The 23,753-nt window shown below is 44.6% G+C and overlaps 1 protein-coding gene across 2 annotated transcripts in view; it reads left to right on the plus strand.

The window, feature by feature from the left end:
• The window catches only part of ZNF532 (zinc finger protein 532), a 76,169-nt gene extending 54,168 nt beyond the window's left edge, over positions 1-22,001 (plus strand). The window contains exons 5-9 of one of the 2 annotated variants that reach the window (XM_087715368.1): positions 1,270-1,432; positions 2,789-3,067; positions 13,488-13,600; positions 13,943-14,090; positions 17,120-22,001. In XM_087715368.1, coding sequence (XP_087571494.1) covers positions 1,270-1,432; positions 2,789-3,067; positions 13,488-13,600; positions 13,943-14,090; positions 17,120-17,614 — 1,198 coding nt within the window. In that variant the 3' untranslated portion in view covers positions 17,615-22,001. The remainder of the gene's footprint in view (positions 1-1,269; positions 1,433-2,788; positions 3,068-13,487; positions 13,601-13,942; positions 14,091-17,119) is intronic. The other variant, XM_087715369.1, reaches the window with a different exon arrangement.
• Positions 22,002-23,753: the final 1,752 nt, after the last annotated feature.

Raw genomic sequence — 23,753 nt, forward strand, 5'->3', positions numbered from 1 at the left:
TGTGACTTGTGGGGGTACTTGTCATGGAACTGCTTAACCAATCTATCTTCCTCCACATCCCAGCTTTTTTAACCCAGGTAGCCTCAGGGGGTGGATATCCCTTCCACTGTACTGGGTATTGCAATCAACCCTTATGCAATCTAGAGCCTGAGATTCTTTTTACCTCATAATGTGTCTCTCCCACCACCAAAATTGGCTTTGGGGCTGCCTGATCAACTGGTCTAATCTGGGAGCCTACTGCCAGCTTTAGCAAGCTACTGTGAAAGACCAGATGCATTTTCCCTAGCAAGCGGGGGAGTTTAAGCTGCACGGTAACAGGGTTGATCACTTTCACTAGGGGGAAAGGTCCATCCAAAGCAGAGGTCCCCAAACTTGGCAACTTTAAGACTTGTGGACTTCAACTCCCAGAATTCTCCAACCAGCACAGAATTCTGGGAATTGCACGTCTTAAAGTTGGCAAGTTTGGGGACCTCTGATCCAGAGAGTGCTGTAAACTATTATAGGGCTGTATATGCCGTATATTCTGCCGTATAAGGCGACTGGGCGTATAAGATGACCCCCTACTTCCAGGCGCCCGCGAGCCGGCTGAAGGCCTCTGCGCTGCCAGGCTTTTGTAGTTTGAGCTCAGCATCTTCCTCCTCCAGACTGCCAGCCAGACCTTACTAAGCCATCCCAGCACTCATCCATCCACGAGCCCAGGCGAGGAGCGCTGAGGTTATCGATTGAAAAGCTGGCATGTGCGCTGCTGGCGGCGCAGCTTTTTGCTTGGTGGTGTTGCTTTTTCTTTTGTTTTGGTTTTTTGGTATGGCCTTTCTTTTACCTGGCGTATAAAACGACCCCTGATTTTTGAAATAATTTTTGGGGATTAAAAAGTCGTCTGATATGCCGGAAAATACGGTAAGCCTAAAATGTTATTACTAACATACAGAAGTTAGAGTCCATACTGAGGCAGGACTGAAAGGTGGAGTTCCATTTTTCCTCCATGAATTTGTCCAAATCTGCAGGCCAAGTGAATTTCTGTCAGCGTGACTCCTAATGCAACAAGCCACGAGTGCGAATGTTTCAGTCATGTCCATATATTCCATACGCATATCTTATTTGGAGAAACGCATCTGAACAAATTGTAATACATCGATGTGGGGGCAAAGAATATACAGTGTTGAAAGTGTCTTTTGTTGTTGTTGCAAGTAACCCTTTTGCTTAGTCATGCTGTGAGTTAAAGGACTGCAGTGAGCAGTCATTACTTCTTCAACTCTCTTTGGTTTTTAGAATAATATACAAATGTTCCATGTGCGACACAGTGTTTACCCTGCAGCCGTTGCTGTATCGTCACTTTGACCAGCACATTGAAAACCAGAAAGTATCTGTCTTCAAGTGCCCGGACTGCTCGCTTTTGTATGCACAGAAACAACTCATGATGGATCATATCAAGGTACAAGTTGTCCGATTTTACTTGGTAGCAGCCCTATTGCATAAAACAATAAGGGGTGATAATTAATAATAGGGAAGTTATCAAGAGTAGATGTCAGGAGGCGGAAGGTACTCAACAAACACCTGGATTTAGCAGTGCATTTAGATCAGGAGCGTGTAAGGGTTCCAAATAGCATCCAAAAGTAAATCAGAGTCCAAGGCAAAGTATTGCTCAAAGTTCCAATTTAGAGAGCCATATTGGCACATCTGGGAAAACCCGAATCTGAAAGCTTCCCGGTTTTCCCCACCCAGTTGAAAGTTCAAGATCTTGCCCCTGCACCCACAAGTCCATCACATGGTCCAGTCTTCCACTGCCATGCTGGCAGTTACAACCATCCTTTTCCAGTCAGGTGCAGAAGTGCAGAGACAAAGGATGACTTTGGCTTTCTAGAAAGAATTTTGTTATGGCTACATAGCATCTAACTCAGTGCAATTCCCCCTCCCATTTTTCCACAATAGAAAATGCATAGCAGAATAATATAAAGTGTAGCAGGCCAAAGATCCAAAAGAAAAGATGGCTGCAGGCCTGACAGTGTGTTCATTTCATTGAGGGCCGCATCAGGGTTGTGTTTGACCCCAGGGGCCAGGGTGGGCATGGCCAGCATGATGTTACCCGTGTCGGGGGTGTCTGTGGTAGCCCAAGCGTTCTGTCAGTGAAAATGGTCTCCCAAGCTCCGTTTTCAGCCGCAACAGGCTCCTCCCGCCCTCTGTCAATGAAAACAGAGCTTGGGGGGGGGGGGGGGCAGGCAGCAGGAAGCTGTTGCAGCCAAAAATGGAGCCTAGAGCTCAATTTTCACTGGCAGAGGCACCGCAGGCCAGTCTTTTGCTGTTTCTAGGGCGGCCCCATGGCCCAGATCTAAGCATCCTGAGGGTGTATCCGGCCCCTGAGCCTTGAGTTTGACACCCCTGATTTAGATAAAAAGGATGAGGGTCCCTCTTCATTACTATGTCAACCACCAATTCACTGTTCCAGAACAGTACTGAAATTTGTGTTTCTTTTCCAAGCTCTGAATGCCTTCAACTTCAAAAATTCAAATGGCGTGACACCTCGGAAACAGTGTAGTTTCACGGTTTTGATGATCCTGTGCCATGATATTAGAAGACCTTCTACAAAGACACCAAAATCCTGTCTAAGATTTCAGTATTCTCAAAGTCTCATGCGATTGATTGTCATGTGAGATTGATTGAAGGCCCAACTATTTGCACACAAGCCCATCATAAAATAATTAAAAAAAACGCCTCGCTTGAATCTTGAATGTTCCACCCCCTCTAAATAGCAGATATATAATCTAATGGCCTTCTTTTCCTCCTTCCACAGTCCATGCACGGGACGCTGAAAAGCGTTGAAGGGCCACCGAACCTCGGTATCAATTTGCCGTTGAGTACGAAGCCTTCCATCCAGAACTCAGTCAGCCACAATAAAGAGGACTCGAAATCCATCAACGGGACGGAAAAAGCAGAGAAGAATCCCCCCACTTCTGTGAAGAAGGCAGAGCCCAAAAAAGGCTCTCATCCTGGCTGGACATGCTGGGAATGTGATCGGCTATTTACTCAGAGAGATGTTTATATATCCCACATGAGGAAAGAGCATGGAAAAGTAAGTTGTTGAGAGGTCCTGGATGCTCTCTGAGCTTGCTTGATTTCTTGCAGACCTTTCGTTACTCAAACTAGGTAACATCATCAGTGCTAATAAGTTGTTGCTGTGAGCTCTCATGTCTCTGTGACATGATGGCTCAGGGGTTTGAAACTCCAGCGTCGCGTAACGGAGTGAGCTCCCGTTACTTGTCCCAGCTTCTGCCAACCTAGCAATTCGAAAGCACATAAAAATGCAAGTAGAAAAATATGGACCACTTTTGGTGGGAAGGTAACAGAGTCCTGTGTGCCTTCGGCATTTAGTCATGCTGGCCACATGACCACGGAGACGTCTTCGGACAGCGCTGGCTCTTCAGCTTTGAAACAGATATGCACCGCCCCCTAGAGTCAGGAACGAAGAGCACGCATGTGCAAGGGGAACCTTAACCTTTACCTATATGTGAGCTCTACAGGTAGTCTCGACTTAACAACAGATCATTTAGTGACTGTTTGAAATTACAACAAAATGAAAAAGTGGCTTACGACCATTTTTCTCACTTATGACCGTTGTAGCATCCCCAAGGTCAGGTGATCAAAATTTGGACACTTTGGCAATTGCCATGTGTTTATGACGGCTGCAGGGTCCCGGGGTCATATGATCACCTTCGGTGACATTCTGACAAGCCAAGTCAACGGGGAAGACAAATTTCCCTTAACAACTGCATTACAGGTAGTCCTCAAGTTACGACCACAATTGAGCTCAAAATTTATGTTGTTAAGTAAGATATTTGTTGAGTGAGTTTTGCCCCTTTTACGATTTTTCTTGGCACAGTCTTTAAGGGAATCACTGAGGTTGTTGAGTTAGTGACGCGGTTGTTAAGTGAAACTGGCTTCCTAAATTGACTCTTCTTGTTAGAAGGTTGCAAAAGGGGATCACCTGACCCCGGGACACTGCAGCTGTCATAAATAAAAATCAGTTGCCAAGCATCCAAATTTGGATCGTGACCATGGGGATGCTGCAATGGTCATAAGTATGAAAAATAGACATAAGTCACTATTTCCGTTGTAACTTTGAACGGCCACTAAACAAACTGTTGTAAGTTGAGGATTTCCTGTACTGACTTAACTACAATGATTCACTTAATAACTGTGGCAAGAAAGCTTGTCAAAATGGACAGATTCACTTAGTCTCACTTAGCAACAGAAATTTTGGGCTCAATTGTGATTGTAAATTGAGGACTACCTATATTTCACGACATGCTTAACAGAGTGGTGGGGCAGGATACATGTGTCATGAAAAATCTCCAGTCTGCACAGATGAAATGTTTACCCAATCCAGAAAAGATTAGATTTAACCCCAATGTTGTGGCCTGCCAGCGGCCAGCAGAGCTGGCAGTAGATTCAGACAGTGAGGAGGTTGGGAAGGAACATGGGCCAGTCCTGGAGTCTGGGGAAGGCTCTGATGAGGGCTCTGTGTCAGAGGCAGAGAGGGGCCAGAGCCAAATGCCAGTTATCAGCTGCCTTCAAAGTCAGACATCAGTGAGGCAGACAAACAACTGGAGCCTGTTCCCAGTATGCGCATGTGCAGAGTTGTCAGACGAAAGGAACAGCTAAAGAACAGGGGTTGACTTGGGAGTAAGGCCACAGGTGGACAGTGAATGGCCCCTCCCAGAGGAAACAACAGAGGAGCAAAAGGGGAGTGGAGTTTGCAGGAGACAATTAGTTTGCTTAATTGGTTCTCGCCAAGAGTCCTTGCCAAGTTTTGCAGATATTGGCCTGTCAGCTTTCCAAGCCAGAAAAGGTCTGCAACTGTAAATTCTCTCTTGAAAGACTTTGCTGGATATGAATGAGCAGAATTCACAGTAAATTAATAAAAGGGGTTTTTGTTGGGACAAGGAGTTTTGCTTCCTGTTCTCAGGAAGCCTGGGTTAGAACACCCAAATCTTTGACCTTGTTTTGAGAAGTTGAGATTTGAGATTTGAGAAGTTTATTTATATGCCGCCCTTTTCCCTGGGGGGACTCAGGGCGGCTTACAACTCGAAAAGGGGGGGGGGGAAACAAACATTTAACACGTAGGACAGTACGTCATTAAAAAACACAACATTCATACCATTCGGGTGGGTTAGTCTTTAGCCCCAGGCCTGACGGGATAGCCAGATTTTGAGGGCTGTGCGGAAGGTCTGGAGGGTGGTGAGGGTACGAATCTCCATGGGGAGATCGTTCCATAGGGTCGGAGCTGCCACCGAGAAGGCTCTCCTCCGCGTGGTTGCCAGTCGACATTGACCGGCAGATGGGACTTGGAGGAGGCCTAATCTATGGGATCTAATAGGTCGAGTGGAGGTAATTGGCAGTAGGCGGTCTCTCTCTTAGTTTTGACTAAACTAATCCTTCCAATCAACTAAATCTTTCCATATGAAGAAAGTGACTTATCTGAATACTATTTGGCTTCTATGAGGTTACAAGAGCCCAGCAAAAATAGAACTCCCATCTGTCTCTTATGTTCCACCCTCTCCCTTTAGCCAGAGAGGAGCCGGGTGGGAGTGGGGGTGGGGGAGACCCAGTGATGTGTTTCAAATTTTTTTAGAACTACTTCTGTAGGTGTGGCCTGCTTTGTGGGAGAGGCTTGCTGGCCATGTGACTGGGTGGGAGTGGCTTGCCAACCATGTGACCCAATGGGAGTGGCTTGCCAATCATGTGACTGGGTGGGCATGGCCAACTTGTAAAATGTGATGAAACTCACTTAACAACGCCCTTGCTTAGCAACCAAAATGTTGGCTCAGAAACTCTGGCATTTGAAGCACGCAAGTCTTAAAGCTGTCAAGTTACAAGACCCTTGTACCCCTAGCCCTTTAGAAAAAAAATCCCAGGGGTGTTCAAACTTGACAGCTTTAAGACTTGTGGACGTCAACTCCCAGAATTCCTCTTCTCCCTTTTCATTTTGATGATGTGCGGACGGGCGGGGGGAGGGTGCTGGAACCGGTTCTAAACGGCACTGTAGATTTGTGGAACCTCTTCTATAGAAGAGGTTAGAACTAGCAGGAACCCACCCCTGGGGAGGCCTCCTGAAAATGTCTGAGCAGTGCTGACCACAATCATATCATTGCATTTTAAAATCTCTTTGGTGGGGAAAACCATGAAAAGACAGGAAGTGAAAAGGCAAGTACAACTTCCTTTGTAGCAGTTGTAAGAACTAAAAGAGAAAAAAAAAATGCTGTGTGATAGATCCAGACATCCGTGTTGCCAAAGCTTTAGAAGAGGACTCTTGACAGCATTGAACAAAGTGTGAAAAACTACCATTCAGTAAATGAAATTAATTGTTGGTTAAAAACAAGTTTGCCTGTGCATTTTTCTCTTGCATTTCTTATTTAGTGTAACACACAAGTAATAAAATAGCTTTTCATCACATCAGAAATAAGTCTGCAGTTAACCAGCCTTTCACAATTTTTAAGTATCTTAGGCTGCAAGTTCCATTATATTAAATTATATTAAGATACATTAAATTATATTAAATTACAAAATATCTCTCCAGCATACTAAATGGGATTTTGTAGGGATGCATTTATATATTTATCCAAGGAGATGGGAGGTTAAGAAATATGTATGAACGAATGAATTAATTAATTAATTAATTAATATTTGTTACAGAAAGCCCATTTGCTCTAGTGGCTAAGATACCAGGCTAAAAACCAGGATGCTGTTCTAGTCCACCTTAGGTATGAAAGCTGGTTGCATGATTTTGTGATCCTGCACTTATGGGGGGAAAATAATTATTTTTATTCCTATGGCCACCCATCTTAAACAAATAGCGGGCTGGCAAACAGCACAGAAACAGATAGATGATATCTGGACAGGTAAGTAGGTGCAAAGATGGATGGATAATGGATGGATGAAAGGAGAGACCCACCCAGCCACCCAACCAGGATAAACAAAACAAGATAACAATTAAAAATTATCATTAATAAAATAATTACGGCATCTCAAGAATTCATAACACCAAATGCATATATGGGGTTCAATAATATTCTGGCCCTAATACCCGAAGGAAAACAGGGTATTCACACACACACACACACACACACACACACACACAAAATTATTTTTATTAAAATGTATATGCCATATGGCTCTAAGCACTTTACAAATTATTTTAGACATTAAAAATGACAACGAAAAAGAAGGGTTATAGTTAAAACAACACCCACAGGGCACTCAGTGATTAAAAGTAGCTGCCGTTCTGTTAATGAGGAAAACCTGCTGTACTTGTTGACATCAAATTTTCCCAGTTGTTGGGTCATTAGATTGTTGAGAGGTGGGAGCTTCCAGAATACAATACAGGTACTCTTCGACTTACGACCACAATGGAGCCCAAAATTTCCATTGTTAAGTGAGACATTTGTTAAAGTGAATTTTACGTCTCTCCTCCCCACAGTCATTAAGTGAATCACTGCAGCTGATTAATTAGAAACCCTGTTGTTAAGTGAATCTGGCTTCCCCATTAACTTTGCTTGTCAGAAGGTCAGCAAAAGGGATCCGAAGGAGGAGCAGAAGGAAAGATAGGAAGGTGAGGAGAAAGGAGAGGAATAGGAGAGAGGGAAAAGCAGAGGAAGAATTGGAGGGAATGTAAGAGTAGGAGAGAGGGGAGGAAAGGAAAAAAGAGGGGAAGGGTAGAGGAGAGGAAGGGGAAGGAGAGAAGGGAAAGGAGAGGAGGAAGGAAGGAAGGAAGGAGAGAAGAAAGGGGGGAGGGAACGAAGGAGAGAAGGAACGAGGGAAGGAAGGAGAGAAGGAGAGAAGAAAGGAGGGAGGGAAGGGGAAAGGAGGGAGGGAAGGTAGGAGGGAAGGAAGGTGAGAAGAAAGGAGGGAAGGAAGGAAGAAGATGTAGGATTGTTGTAAGATAAGATGGGTTTATGGGATGGTAAGAAAGCAACTTCAAGTATATTGTCAACTGTAGGAGAGAAAAATTGTTACAAATACATATTATTAATAACAGTTATGAGATCATATAATTGTGAATGTATATATGGGAAATAAAAAATATTTTTTTAAAAAAGGGATCCCAAGATCCCGGGACTCTGCAGCCGTCATAAATATGAACAGTCGCATATCTGAATTTTGATCACTACAGGGCGTCACTACAAAAAACGGTCATAAATCACTTTTTTCAGTGTCGCCGTAACTTTGAACAGTCACTTAAATGAACTGTTGAAAGTTGAGGACTACCTGTAAAATTTAAAGGTTTCCCTGTCCAGTTGTTTTTGACTTTAGGATGCAGTGCTCATCTCTGGTTTTGGGCCGAGGGAGCCGACATTGTCTGAAGACGTTTTCAGTGGTCATGAGGACAGTGTGGCTATACGCCAAAGGCTAGTTGGGTAGGATTTGGGGCAAGGAACGGGAGCTCACTCTGTTACATGGTGCTCAGGTCTTGAACCCGGGCTGAGTAGTTTCCAGCGGACAGTAGAAAGAATTAATAAGGCAGGTTCTTTGCCAACTATGGAAATCCAATTGCACTTCTCCGTTGTGAAAAGTTATGCAGATAATACCACTCTAATGGCAGAAAGTGAAGAGGAACTAAAGAGCCTTTTGATGTGGCTGAAGGAGGAGAGTGCAAAAGTTGGCTTGAAACTCAACATTAAGAAAACTAAGATCATGGCATCTGTCCCTCTTAATTCCTGACAAATAGATGGGGAAAAAATGGAGGTAGTGACTGATTTTATTTTCCTGGGCTCTAAAATCACCACATATGGTGACTGCAGCCAAGAAATTAAAAGTCGCTTGCTCCTGGGGAGGAAAGCTATGGCAAATCTAGACAACATACTAAAAAGCAGAGACATCACCCTGCCAACAAAAGTGCGTATAGTCAAGGCTGTAGTTTTCCCAGTTGCAATATATGTCTGTGAAAGTTGGACCATAAGGAAGGCTGAGCGCCAAAGAATGGAGGCCTTTGAACTATGGTGCTGGAGAAAACTCCTGCGAGTCCCTTGGAGGGACTCAAATACTTTGGCCACCTAATGAGAAGGAAAGACTCACTGGAGAAGAGCCTAATGCTGGGAAAGATTGAGGGCAAAAGAAGAAGGGGACAACAGAGAACGAGGTGGCTGGATGGAATCACTGAAGCAGTAGGTGGGAACTTAAATGGACTCCAGGGATGGTAGAGGACAGGAAGGCCTGGAGCAATGTTGCCCATTGGTCGGACACGACTTCGCAACTAACAATTGTCAAAGCTAGGGTGGACTAAGCATGTGCAAGGATTAAGGAATGTTTGCTGAGTGCTGGAAGACTCATGGGAGGTGATAGAAAGGCCAGGTGTAGAGCAAATCCATTTGAAAGATGTATGATTCAAATGCTGAATGGGAGTAGCAAATTATTTTCCCCTTTCCCTGAGCAAACGGGGTGAGGGGAAGCTGACTCATCATTTTTTGTGTCTGATACTCAGCACAAAGCCCTAGGCAGAGTAAACCTAATAAAAATAACGCCAGTTTTGCTGTCTTAAGTGGGTTGAGGAGGTATGGGAGAAAGAAAGCAGCAGATGAACTCGTGGGAAATCTGGTGAAAATGAAATTGGCTCCAAGAAGTTAGCAGTAACAAAAGCAGGCTTCCTACAGACCTGAGTCACGAGGGGAGAGATGCAACCTTTCTCAAACTCAAAATGCAAACTTCCTCAAAGAGGGAGTCCTCTTTGAGGAGGGAGTCACGCGTGCCATAGGTGTGCCATCCATTTCTCAAAAAAACAGTCCTGGAGGTAGGCTGAGCAAGGCAGAGGGAATGGGCCTGAAGTCCTCCATTGAGTTTCTGTGATTGAGTGTGGTTATGAACCTGGATCTCTGTCTTCACATTATACTCCAGCACCTTAACTACTCTACCGCTCTGGCTGAAGAAGATACGGGGTGTTAGGCTTTGTGTCCCAAAGGTGTTTTTTCAAGAGGCAACTGGACTTTCTGGTTTTTCTTTTGACGACGTTTCGCTTCGCATTCAAGAAGCTTCTTCAGCTCTGACTGGATCTCCCCACCCATTTGCACCACTCAGGTGACTCTGAGGACACAGATAAAACTCCCAAGTGCTTCAGTGACCCTCTAAAAACAGTGTTTCTCAACCTTGGCCCACCTGAAGATGCGTGGACTTCAACTCCCAGAATCCCCCAGCCAGCTCTGCTCTTCCCTATCTTCAGGTGGGCCAAGGTTGAGAAGCACTGCTCTAAAAGGATGCAAATGACCAGCTGCCTGCAAGGAGTATAAATCCTTCCATTCCCCACCGTCCAGTCAGAGCTGAAGAAGCTTCTTGGACAAGAAGCGAACCGTCTTCAAAGAAAAACCAGAAAGTCCTCTGGTTTCTTGAAAAAGCACCGATGGGACAGCCATGACCTGGGTGACTGAGAATCTCCATAGACATTTTCCTTGAAGACGTTTTGCTTCTCATCCCAAGAAGCTTCTTCAGCTCTGCGTGGATGGTGGAAGAATGGAAGGATTCCTGGATGAGAAGCAAAACATCTTCAAAGAAAGTCCAATTGCTTCTTGAAAAATCACCTTTGGGACAACCGTCACCTGGATGGCTGAGAATCTCCATAGACTGTTAGGCTTGTGGTTGCCAACCTTCAGTTGTATAGTGCTGTGCTTGCAAGTGGTTTGTTGAAAGAGACAATGTTGGCGCTTTCAGGTTGCTTCAAGGCCTGGAAGATGCCTGATGTGAATCAAGGAGTTGGGATCAATGGAGGACGCATCCCTAGGGCAGATGAGGGTGGTGATGTGATCTGAAACAGGGCTTAGAATGTAACCTGCACATAGATTGATTTGTCCCTGCAGGGCCACCATGTCTCAGTGAGCAAAGTTTTAAGGAGTGAAAGCCCCTCCTCCTGAACTGATCCCAACCTCCAGTCTTGCTTTTCTTCAGATGTCTTTCTTCCTTGCCTCTTCCTTCTTAGACCAGGGATCAGCAAACACTCAAAAAGTCACAAAGATCCTAACCAGAAGTTCAATTCTGGAGCCGACCAGAAGTCCGGTTCCCCCACCATAGAGTCTCTTCCTAGCGTGGCGTCCTTTTCCCTCTACTTGTCCTAACCAAAAGCCCTATCAATTGTGGAGCCGACTGGCGACACAAAGCCGCAGCAGAGGGGTGAAAGAGCCACATGCGGCTCCAGAGCCTCAGGTTGCTGATCCCCGTCTTAGACAAATGCAGTCCTTTTTCTGTAGAGAGGGAGTGAAGTAACCCTCTGTAATCACGGAGAAAGCTTTTATTACCAACCACGTTTTTATCACACACACACACACACAAAAAAACCAAAGGGTATTTTTATGAATTAGGACCCTATCTCAACCCTGAGCTTGGGAGAAAGAAGATGTTGGGTAGGCTGGATGGACTCAAAGTTAGATCAAATGACCTCAGAATTCTCATCCCAGATCAGGAGGAGAACTCTTCAAGGCACATTCCAGATATCTAGATTTTAAAAATTAAATAACCTCTACCGGGTTGGTGAAAGTGGTATCATGTGGTTGTAACAGCAATCATTTAGATACTCCTGGCAACTCTTGAAGCTAGGCAGACCACTGATGTGCTTCAATAGATAAGCTTCCAGTCCCCTTAGTTAATTAGGCAAACCCTCAACCCTTATTTGCATGGGATGCAGTGGCTAAGACGCTGAGCTTGTCGATCAGAAAGTTTGGTGGTTCGAATCCCTAGCTCCGCATAATGGAGTGACCTCCTGATACTTGTCCCAGCTTCTGCCAACCTAGCAGTTCAAAACCACGTAAAAAATGCAAGTAGAAAAATAGGGACCACCTTTGGTGGAAGGTAACAGCGTTCCATGCGCCTTCGGCGTTTAGTTATGCTGGCCCCATGACCACAGAGACGTCTTCGGACAGCACTGGCTCTTCGGCTTTGAAACAGAGATGAGCACCACCCCCTAGAGTCAGGAACGACTAGCACATATGTGCAAGGGAAATCTTTACCTTTATGGCCCTTATTTGTCTTGGACATGTATATTTATTTCTGAAGAAGGAGGTCTATATGTGTAGGGTTTCAACTTGATTGTAGAAAGATGCTTTGAACTCCCCATGGACAGGCAAATAGTATCTTTCAGCGCCCAATCAAGACTCAACATTAAACCACTTGCTTCCAGACTTTCCATGGCTTCCTTGACCACCTAATGTATGTTGGGACTTGACGGATGTCTCATATTCTCACAAATCCGGAAACTGACTCTACAGGAAGACTGTAGAATAAAGAAGTGTTGAAATAAGCCATATAGCAGAAGTCTGACAGCACATTTTCTGGTTCCCAGTTTCCTTTTTCCTACAGCTGGAGAGGGGGGGACCTGGAAAAGGATGCAGCTGTTTCAGGAGTTACCGAGAAAAGCATTGCGTGTGTTCAGAAGCCCCCAGGAGTACTCTATAAGTCTCCTAAAGGCTATGAATGCAATTTCTGCCCAAAAAATGGACCAATTTTTGTGAAAAACGGGCCATTTTTGGGAGGTTTGCAGCATGCAAAAACTTTTTTTTTTAATTCGCCTCTTCAAAACCTTGGTGCATCTTATACTCTGGTGTGTCTTATACTCTGAAAAATACAGTACCTTCCCTACCGGTTTGCAAATGTGAGCACTTGCGCTCGCTCACTTGGCTCTCATGCGCCACATTCGCACATGCGCTCCGCCTTTTTTGCATGCGCTTTGCCTTTTAAAAGGGCCTAAATGGGATGCCGTAGAGACGGGGCTGGTAGGCGTGGCCACCTGCGATTTCCGCTACCGGTTCATGAGAACAGGTCAAAACTGGCAGAATACCACCTCTGTTACCTCTCCCTGACTTTGATGGGCCTGGGGAATTGGGCAGTGGGTCGCCCCTGTCATTAAACAAAAGCTGCAGTTGTTAAGCATATGCAGTAGTTCTTAAGTGAATCCATTGTCTGCAATGGACTCTTTTTTTTTGCCGGAAACCAGAAGTAAATACCGTTTTCTATCAAAAACACCCCACGTAAATTGTAGTTATGTGACTGCAGGACACTCACTTGCTGAGTGCCCAAAAGGCTGTCATGTGACCTTGGAGTTGGCCATCAGAATTTTGACTTTGGGTCTTAGGTAGCCCTGGGGAGGTCCGTCGTAAGTTCAACTGGTCACTTGGCGTAAATCGAAGACTCTCCATAGGTTATTATAGGTAAGGGAGAAGTTATGATTTTCAAAAACTATCTGTATGCGTCTCCCTCTAGTGGACATGGTAGGATCAGACACAGAAATGACTAACTTCACTCCTGTTTCTTTCAGAAGTTTTGTGTTAAGTTTGCAGAACTTCAATCTGCACACAAATTGATTGCTTTGAAACTGGTGTCAGCCTAGCGCTGCTAAATTGGTTCCAAGAGTCGCTGGTGTTCAGAATGCTCTCCTTAAAACCGCAGCCTGAATCCCTCTGTTGATGTTTAAAGGTTATCTGTTCCTCCTTCAATGTTTTCTTTCCTTTCTTTCCTTAAAGCAAATGAAGAAACATCCGTGTCGACAGTGTGACAAATCATTCAGTTCATCGCACAGCCTTTGCCGTCACAATCGCATCAAGCACAAAGGCATCAGGAAAGTTTACACCTGCTCGTAAGTTCTGCTTTTGAAAGTTTTCGTTTACGTAAAGCAGACAAATATTCAGCAGTGCCACGTAGTAGCAGGCCAGGCGACAGTTTAAAGATTTCCCATAGACCTTCAGATTTGCAGAGTCTTTGAATAGCCATTTTGGCTGTCATTCGTATGATGCTGCCCCCAGTGAGTCTATCAGATCTTTTATCTATCCAGGCTTACTTCAAAGTCATGGAGAAGGAGAGCTTTCATCTTTCGCGCATCTTGGCTAGGTTTTGATTGCCTGTTCATCTTTCAATATCATTTGGATAATGCTGCACATTTGAAGCTATCCGTTCATAGCCGGCTCTACGTTTTCTTCAGGCACTGCCCGGATTCCAGAAGAACTTTTACTAAGAGATTAATGCTAGAAAAACATATTCAGCTGATGCATGGCATTAAGGAACCCGACGTGAAAGAAATGGCAGAATCAACGAACATGGGAGAAAGTTCAGTCAAGGAAGACACAAAGGTGAGCTATCGCGTTTCTCATTGATGTGGGTCATACATCTGTGGAAGCATGTATCTTCCCCACCACCACCACTTTCTAGCAGCATCCACAGGAAGTCAAGAGACCGCCTTCTGCCAATTACCTCCCTAAGACCGATTCGATCACACAGACTAGGCCTTCTCCGGATCCCATCTGCCAGCCAATGTCGGCTGGCGACACCCCGGGGGAGGTCCTTCTCTGTTGCAGCTCCGGCCCTCTGGAACGAGCTCCCCGTTGAGATCCGGACCCTTACTACCCTTCCGGCCTTCCGCAAAGCGACTAAAACCTGGCTGTTCCGGCAGGCCTGGGGCTGTTGAGTTGTCCAGCCCCACTTCAGGTTTGTGACTGTTGTGCAATTTTAAACTCTTGTTTTATTTTTTATATCCCCCCCCCTTTTTTATTGTAAGCCGCCCTGAGTCTCTTTTGAGAGTGGGCGGCACACAAAATTTAATAAATAAATAATAAATAAATAATCAAAACATTAGTCATAGCAGTCCACCCCTTTTGTAAATAGATCATAAAGACAAACTCTGTGGAAGGAAACCTTTATGGAAGAGAAAGGATAACCAAAGGATCTTGTTAAACTCAAGCCCTGGGGGCCGGATGCAGCCCGCAGTGTGGTTGGATCCAGCCCGCACGGCTGTCCTGGAAACGGTAAGGGGCCAGCCTGCGTCGCTTCACCCCAGCCCATGGGATCCCAGCAGGCATGCATCTGCACAGGAGGAGGCGAGCGCATGCGTGCACAGGCCCAGTCCACCCCATCCTGGCAGGCACACGTCCGCATGCCAGGATAGGGTGGGCCGGGTTTGTGCGCTTGTGTGCCCGCCAGCTCCTGTGCACAGGCATGCCTGCTGGGATGGCATGGGGCAGGCCTGTGCGCACGTCCACCAGCTGCCTCCTGCACACACGCACGCCCAATGGGATGGATGTGCCGGGCCGAAGCAACACCAGCTGGCTCCTTAATGTTTTCAGGACAGCCGCGTTTCTAGCCTTTCAGGTGTGTGTGTGCGGGGGGGGGGGGCAGGTGTCCAGCAGCAGGGGCTCCACATCTGGCCTTCCAAGAAGCAGACGTGGCAGCGGCACTGGCTGCAGGCAGATGGGAGGGGGGAGGCACGTGATGCATATCACCAGACATGCCTGCTCCATTCCATGTGGCTGGGAGAGGGCAGATGGCTGCCCGGCGCATCCATCAGGCCGGTCCACGTGCTTCTCCCCTGCACCTCTGCCTCTGGCTACTGCCGCCATGGCGGGCCAAGACAAGGTGAGGAGGGTGTGGGTCTATCGACTTTAAGTTCTTGTTGCTTCGTTATCTATGATTTGATCTTGGAACTGAGCCCCATGGATTTAAAAGGCCCATGGTTCCCCTCCAAGCAAAATATATCAAGCCCAGAACTGGCCCTTGGGACTTTATGGCTTTTTCAGATTATTCAATCTACTAAAAAGCAGATGGAAATCATACAGTCTGCAGATGGGGTTTTCTATTCAGTATATATTAGATATAGTTGTTAACTATCTGCATGATGGAACATTTGCCACCTTTTCTGCCTCTTTTCCATTGTTCTGGAAATGGGCCAGAGGCAAGCTGTGCTTTGAGAAGTAGCTTTGCTAGAAACAGATGTCTCTCAAGTCTACTCCACAGGTAATCCTCCACTGAGGATTAAAAAGGTTGTCCTTTAGGTCCATCAAAGTCCATGTGGTTTCCATCTCTCTACAACCTGAAGTGTATTCCTTGGCCTCAAAGCTTTTGGTGCAGCCCAAAGAAGTCTTTCGAAATGTTTCCACTGAATTTTCATTTTCGGGAGCAGTAAAAAAAAAAAAAATTAAGTCCATAGGGAATGATCATATGAACTGCATCTAATTAAAATTAAATCAAATGTAGCTTTATTCCTGGCCCCTTCAATTTGTGTTTGTCCTGATCTAGCAGACTCATGGACTGAGAAAAATATTGCCCCTCCCTATTTTATCCATTTATAATCGGGGCCCGGAGGTTCTGGCCTTACCTTACTGCTTGTCTGGTATCGTGTGTTTATTACCCTTGTAAAGGATACAACCAGGGATGGGCTGCTAGGGGTTTGCAGTGGTTCGGGAGAACCTCTAGCTAAGATTCTGTGCAGTTCAGAGAACCCTCAAATCCCACTCCTGGCTGGCCCCGGCCACCCCTCCCAGGAGTCCCCACGTGGCCCGCTTTGGATGCGTGTAAGTGCAGGGTGTGCACAGAGGCTCCAGGAGGGTGAAAAACAGGTCTACCGGAAGTTCGGGAATGCCAGAAACAGGCCCGTTTCCAGTCTCCAGAGGGTGTCTGGCGCCTGGGGAGGACAGTTTTGCTCTCCCGGAGGCTTCAGGAAAGTCTCCGGAGCCCGGGAAGGGCAACCACCCCCCCCCCGTGGTGCAGGAGGCTGACTAGGCCACACCTACCATGGCCACACCCACCCAGCAACCGGGCAAAGAACCCCTTGTTAAAACTTTTGATTTGGATATGGATACAACCACGTGGTAAAGATAGAAATAGACATTATTGTGTCTAATAATTGGCGAAATCCTATCCTCTTAATCCACTATGACTTCCTTCTTAAAGTACCCATAACATAGGAAAGTACACTTATTTATTTAGCATGTGGCAAATGCGTGGACTTACATTCGGACACATTGTGATGGCTATTTTGTCCTTTGGGCCTGAAAAGGCCCGTTTCCATTGCCATGTATGTAGAGAGCTAGGAGTTCTACAAGGATGCCTGGCTACCAGCTGTTGTTAACTGCCAATTCTTCAATGTAGTCGGGCTGCCAGTTGATTCATAGGCGCTCGGTTCCCACTACCATACTATCCAGGGTGCACCGCGAGGAGGCGAACGAGCATCGCGCCCCAGGAAAGCCCATCCTATACATTATACTGCGGATTGAACTCCTGTCTCAAATTTCATTTTCACTGACAAGAACTCTGCATGAAAGTGACTGGCCGTGTTGTACTTCATTTCTTTAACGGACGTGTCTAATGTTGTTCTCAACTTCTTCAGGTTCCCAGTCCAAAGCGTAAATTAGAGGAGCCCGTGTTGGAATTCAGGCCCCCTCGAGGGGCCATCACCCAGCCGCTGAAGAAGTTGAAAATCAACGTTTTTAAAGTCCACAAATGCGCCGTCTGTGGCTTCACCACCGAGAACCTGCTACAGTTCCACGAACACATTCCCCAGCACAAATCTGACGGCTCCTCCTATCAGTGCAGGGAATGCGGTCTTTGTTATACGTCCCATGTCTCTTTGTCTAGGCATCTCTTCATTGTCCATAAGCTGAAAGAACCTCAGCCTGTCTCCAAACAGAATGGCTCTGGAGAAGACAGTCAGCAGGAGAACAAGCCCAGCCACGAGGAGGAATCCACGGATCGATCCACCTCCGACAGGAAATGCAAAGTGTGCGCAAAGACCTTTGAAACGGAAGCTGCCTTAAACACCCACATGAGGACCCACGGGATGGCTTTTATCAAATCCAAACGAATGAGTTCGTCTGAAAAATAACCCGCTCCTTTCTTTCATCCCATAAAGCATCTTCCAAAAGCAGGAAGGAAAAAAAGAAAAGAAAAGAAATCAACCTTTCTACTTCAGGATAGAGTTGGCTTTTTTTTTTCTTTGTGGGGTGGGGATATAAAAGATTTACCATACCGTAAATTTAACAATTCTTCCCCCTGGCTGTTGCAATAGATTCTACTCTATTCTATATTTCAATTTATCTTCCTCACCTCATATCACTGTAGAGATTTATAAGTAGCCATTCGTCATTCACTCCCCTTTCATGCTGAAAGACAGCATTTAAAAAAAAATAGCAGTATTTGAATCTAAAAGAATTTGTATATATTTAAACAAAGGAATTTCATAGTCTTTGTTACATGTTTGTATTTGTATTTAGTGGGATTTTTTTTCCCTCCTGTTTTGTTTGTCTTTCTTGCCTACGTCTTTTCTAACCGATGGATTGTGTTTCAAAACAGAATTCTTAAAAGTTGGAGCAATACTTTAGATTTATTAAGCTGTTTCAGATGGAATCCTTTTCTGAGATTGTCTGAGTAGCTTTGGAAAAATTCCCCTGTGTTTTGCTCTTGTAGACCCTGGGAAGAAGAACCCCAATGAAATAGTTCCTTCCCGACCAGCATTACCTCTCCAGGAAAACTAGGTCACGTTAACCCAGGACAAGACAGCCCTGGGGTATATATATATCCTTGGATTCCATTTAACCAGAAATGTTTGATATTGCCAACATTGTGCTGAAAAAGCAGCTCACACATTTCTGAACAAAAAGTCAAAAGAATTGTATGTCTGAGCAGTATTGGAAGGGAAAGTTTTTTTTAAAAAGCAAATAGGTTTTTGGTTGCAACTCAAGGAGCCGTTGTAGTCGGACCCGCAAATGAGTAGCCCGATTCTTATGACTTAAGAGGATTAAGGATCATTTAATATGAACTCTTGCTTAAATATTTCAGGTGTTTGGGGAAAAATCTACTCAACTTGAGAATTTCTAGAGGAAATTCTGAGTACAGTGTTCAGCCCATGAGGGTTAATCTCTATTGGAATGAAGAGGAGTTGAATCAAAGGAATGGTAATTTTTTCCCCAGTGGTGCTGGCAGAAAAGAAAAGCCTTGGAGGACTTTGTTGTGTGTCATTTTAATCATTGTCTTGTCTTCTCAGTCCTCTATTGAGCTTTGAGAGACTTCACTGAATGTTACAGGACCTTTTAAGGGCCACTTGAAGAGGCTTTTCAGTATTTTAATAAGATGCAGAATAATTATTTTAAATGTGTGGTATCTACAGTCAATCAAGTTACAGTTGAGGGATGAAAGAAGGGTGTGTGCCAAGTCAGTCTTGAGCAGCAGTTTTTATAGGATGTCAAGCATTCTTTCAATCATAGATGTGAATTGAATCATAGAGATTTGAACCACAAGGAAACAACAGCCAGTCGCCGGCCATCAGACACGCCAATCAACCAATAGGAAGGCACATTCCTAGAATAGCCCAAAGCACACATTCCGGTAGAGAGAGTTTCCCTGAGGATGGGCTCCAGCAGAAGTCCAAAACCTCGGTGATCAACCCAGATTGGATCTTGCATAGAGATTTGAGTTGGGGATCATCTGCACGCAATGCTACTGTTTTTTGGATCGTCTCATAGAGATTTAATTTAATTGCTTATTAAAACATGCATTCATAATTGGACACCATAATGATGAAAAATCTGTACTGCAAGGGTGGAAGCCGTCATTGGCCTTCAACGGCCCTCAGACCCTCTGAAGGACAAGTCCAGTGGGCCATAAATGGGAAACAGGAGGAATTTAGTGGTGTGTGTGTGTGTGTGTGTGGCATGCACACACACACACACATATGCATACACACATACATATACACACACTGTTCTTTGAGTTAACAAATACTCATCATAGCTGCAAGATCACTAAACCAGATAATATGCCTTGTAATTTTAAGCAAGTTTCTCATAGGAAGTGCTGAATGTTAAGATCAAAGGACTATGGGCCGCAGCATGACTTTCAGATTTCCTAGAATTCAGCTTATAAAATCAGAGTCATGTGACCTTCGTGGCAAATATTTGGCAAATATACCCTGTAAGGCAGAGGTCCCCGGGCCACGGCTCAATACTGGGCCACAGCCCATTTGGAACCAGGCTGCACATGAATGTGTTTAGATAATTCCAGCCTATTCAGAGTGTTTGAACCTCACGTGACCTCCTGCCTTCTGATCCCTTGGAGGCATTCAGGTTACTGCTACCATGCTTTGAATTTTAGAGTAAATCTGTGTATCTATTTCCATGGAGGTTAACTTTTTGGATAAAACTAACCCTGGCTGAAAATGTCTTCCAGTTTCCTGAAAGTGTTATTCCCCCACCGCAGTATTTCTGCTTTATTCTTAGGCTGATTTGCCATTTCTTTTGATGGTGTTTTTGAGCTTGCGTTAAGATTGCAAAGTGGCATGATATCTCTTCCCCAGTCTTCTGTCCTCCCATTGGAGAAATGTCATCTGGAGGTCTTCTTCCCTTGGCTTTTCTTGTGGCAAGTGTTAGGAAGTAAGATAGCTTAAAGACGCTTAGAAGAACAGTTGCAGAAGGAGGGCAGGGAAGCTCACCCAACTATTTTGATCAGGATGACGATAGGGATCCTTGTTTCTTTTTCATCAAGTTTAATGAGAACAGTGGAGGGAAATGCAGTAGAAATTTTCAGCGTGGCACTAATTACAAAGAAGGTCATCCAAGACCTTTGAGCATCTCAACCGAGTCTCCCATTACATGTGAACAAGGCAGAGATTTATGCACATTTTAAGGAATGGCTAAAGTCTGAAAGAAGTTGTGTGATTGCCAAGGTGATGGATGAAACGTTTGCTATTTTAGAATAATGAATTTGTCAGGATAGACATTAAATAAACATTAGTCATAGGATTGTGTGATGCAGGGATCCTATTGCATCAGAGAAAGAGAAATAAGAACCACAAAATCACTTGAAGTGTAACACGCTGTTATATAAATAATGATAAATTAATAGTCCTAGCCATCCGGTGGCCTCTGAATTTGGAAAGATGATATAAATTCTTTTTTTAAAAAGACATTCCAATGTACAGTTTTATATATATATATATACATATGTATATATATACATCATATAGATTAAGATTCTAGATAATATTAGGAATTATAAAGTGCTTTAGATTATTCCAAATGCTTCGTATATATTATCTCAATATTTCTTGCATTCCTATTAGAGAGGAGAGTGGTTATTCCTATTATCCCACTGAGGTGGGGAGCATTGAGCCAGAATCTTGCCTACGGAGCCAGGAATTCAGAGTCAAGCTTACATTCGAATCTGGGATTTCTCAGTTCTTCCATGATTGTCAAAACTGATTCGGATTCTATCCCTCAGATTCACATCAGATACTTTGCCAATTCGTGCTCCGGATCTCATGATGCATTCCCGCTTCACAATCAGGAGGCTGTGAGTTTGATCCTAGGTAGAGGCAGATATTTCTCTCTCTGGGCACAATGAGAATATATCTACTGAACAAAACTCCACATTGGCGACAGGATAGGCACCCGGCCATTAAACACTCCATTAGCTCCATTCAGTTACCCAGACTCCATCCTGAAAGGGATTATGTGGTCATTCAATCATGATGATAATAATCTCATGGGATGCATAATGCAAAGATAATCCTTCCCCCCCCCCCAAAAAAAAGGTGTAACCTGCCTTTCAGACAGTTCCCATGCAGGAATTCAGTTCCTAAATATGGTACAGTATGTGGTGGACTACCGTGTTTAGTTGAGGTCACTCTTCTAGATTCTTTTTCTTCCTAGTGTTTTCCCACAAGGGCAGAATCTGCTTTAGTTTACAACCAAGTGTTGATCCAATTGATTGACCAGCTTGTCACTCAAACCTGACATCATAAGCTAAGAAAATCACCCAGCTGGCTTTTATGCCTAACCGGGAGACTAGAACTCACAACCTCCTGAGCCTGGTGCCTTAAACACTAGATCAAACTGGCTCTCTCCTGCATAGTGATTCTGTTGGTTATGAGACTACAAATAACCTACAGGAATAAGATGAAGGTAGCTGAAGCAATTATCTGAAACCCTATTTTTCACATTTAAGGCCTTTTAGACATCAGGCTGAATCAGAAATCAGAAGAGAAATCAGTTCTGAATCAGGTCCATTCAACTAGAGATTACAGGATAATAAGAGTTGGAAGGGACCTTGCAGATCTTCAAGCAGGAGACCCCTATACCAGTGATGGTGAACCTTTTCGGCACCGAGTGCCAAAACATTCACGCGGGAATGTCGCATGCATGCATGCGCACTCATCGGGGCCACGCTCTGGAAAAGCTGAACTTCTGGGTTCTAGCGTGCGTGTTTGCCTGTCAAATCAGCTGCCCGGCGCGAAAGTATAGGACGGTTTTCGTCACTGCCGCGCATGCGAATGGATTGTGCTCTGAACTTCCGGGTTCTGCCGCACATTCGCACCCGACAATCAGCTAGCCGGTGTCCATGTGCACACCATTTCTTAGCACTGCCACGTGCATGAAGGACAGCTGATTGTCATGCCTCATGCACACCAGAAACCCAGAAGTTAAACAGGCAAGATCACACGTGCTGGGCGACATGGCTTTGCGTGCCACTCTGGACACGGGTACCATAGGTTCGCCATCACGGCCCTATACCATTTTAGACAAATGCTTGTCCAATTACCTTCTAAAAAGCCTCCAGTGTTGGAGTACCCACAATTTCTGAAGAGAAGTTGTTCCATTGGTTGATCGTTCTTACTGTTGGGAAATTTCTCCTTGTTCAGTTTCGATCCATTCCTTTTCTTTTGTTTTGCCTTCTGGTGCTTTGGAGAATAGGTTGCGCCCCTCTCTTTTTTTGTGGCAACCCATCAAATATTGGAACACTAGTTCTTCTTTTCACTAGGCCAGACATACGCAATTCCTGCGACTGTTCCCTCGTGTGTTTTCACCTTCAGCCCGAGCAATCATCTTCTTCGCTCTTCTTTGCACTCTTTCCAGAATGTCAACATCTCTTTTTATATTGTGGTGACCAAAATTGGATAACTGCAAAGCATTAAAATTTTTTAAAAAAAAGAACAGGTGGTGAGTCTGGCCAGGATATTTTCAGAGATCAGATATCCAAGACAGGGTTTTGCTGAGAGATGGCACCAAATTGTCTCTGAAGGAAGCCGTCTCTGAATTGCGAAGGGAAATGTATTGAAGGTGCTTGTGGGTTTGTTCATGCAGTGGTGGGATTCAGCCGGTTCGCACCTATCCGGGAGAACCGGTTATTAACTTTCTAAGCAGATCGGAGAACCGGTTGTTGGAAGAAATCTTGTTTTGTTTTTTTTCCACTTTACAGGACTAATCCCTGTAAGGAAGGCAGGAAGGAAACATTCTGGTGCTGTTTCTAGCCTAATCTTTATTGCCCCGTTTACAGAAACTGCCTCTACGGTTAACCCTTATTACATTGCAACAGCTAAGACGAAGCGCCCATCGATGTGAGTGATGTTGAGTTGGCCACGCCCACCCAGCTGATCATTAGGGCACAGAATCGGTTGTCAAATTTTTTGACTCCCACCACTGTGTACATGTCAGTATTACCATTTACACCAAAACTATTGAAGGACACTGAAGACTTAAAAAAAAAGACTGTGAAGGTTTTGAGGTTGCAGAATCATCACTTCTGCACTGTGTAGATGTTTACCCATATTCTTCTGGCAGGAACTTATTAATTTAGAAGCATTTAATTCTTAAATTCTTCCAAACCTTCTCCACCCTCTTCTGGTGCTTTATATTTGTGGGAGGGGGGGGAGGAAACAACATTTCAGGTCGCACCCATTGCTGGAGAAGAATTTCAGAAAGGACAGGAAAGGTACGGTTTGTCATCCCTTATACACCTTCTTCTCAAAAAAAAAAAAGGTCTTCATTTTGTCGTTTTGTTTTGTCTTTTTGCTCTTCCCACATCTGTATTCCCTTTACCGGTTTTGTACTTTTTTAAAACACAAAAAAACAAACGTTCTATCTAATGTATGTAATGTATGTAAATATGTATAGCTCAGAGAGAAAGATACTTGCATGTCTTTGGCATAGTAAATGTTCTCTTTTTAAACAAAAAAAAAATCAAGGGAAAGG

Source organism: Thamnophis sirtalis, unplaced genomic scaffold (genome assembly GCF_051295495.1).
Source record: "Thamnophis sirtalis isolate CommonGarterSnake01/CBP01778 unplaced genomic scaffold, rThaSir2_p1.2 scaffold_5, whole genome shotgun sequence".
Taxonomy (NCBI): Eukaryota; Metazoa; Chordata; class Lepidosauria; order Squamata; family Natricidae; genus Thamnophis; species Thamnophis sirtalis.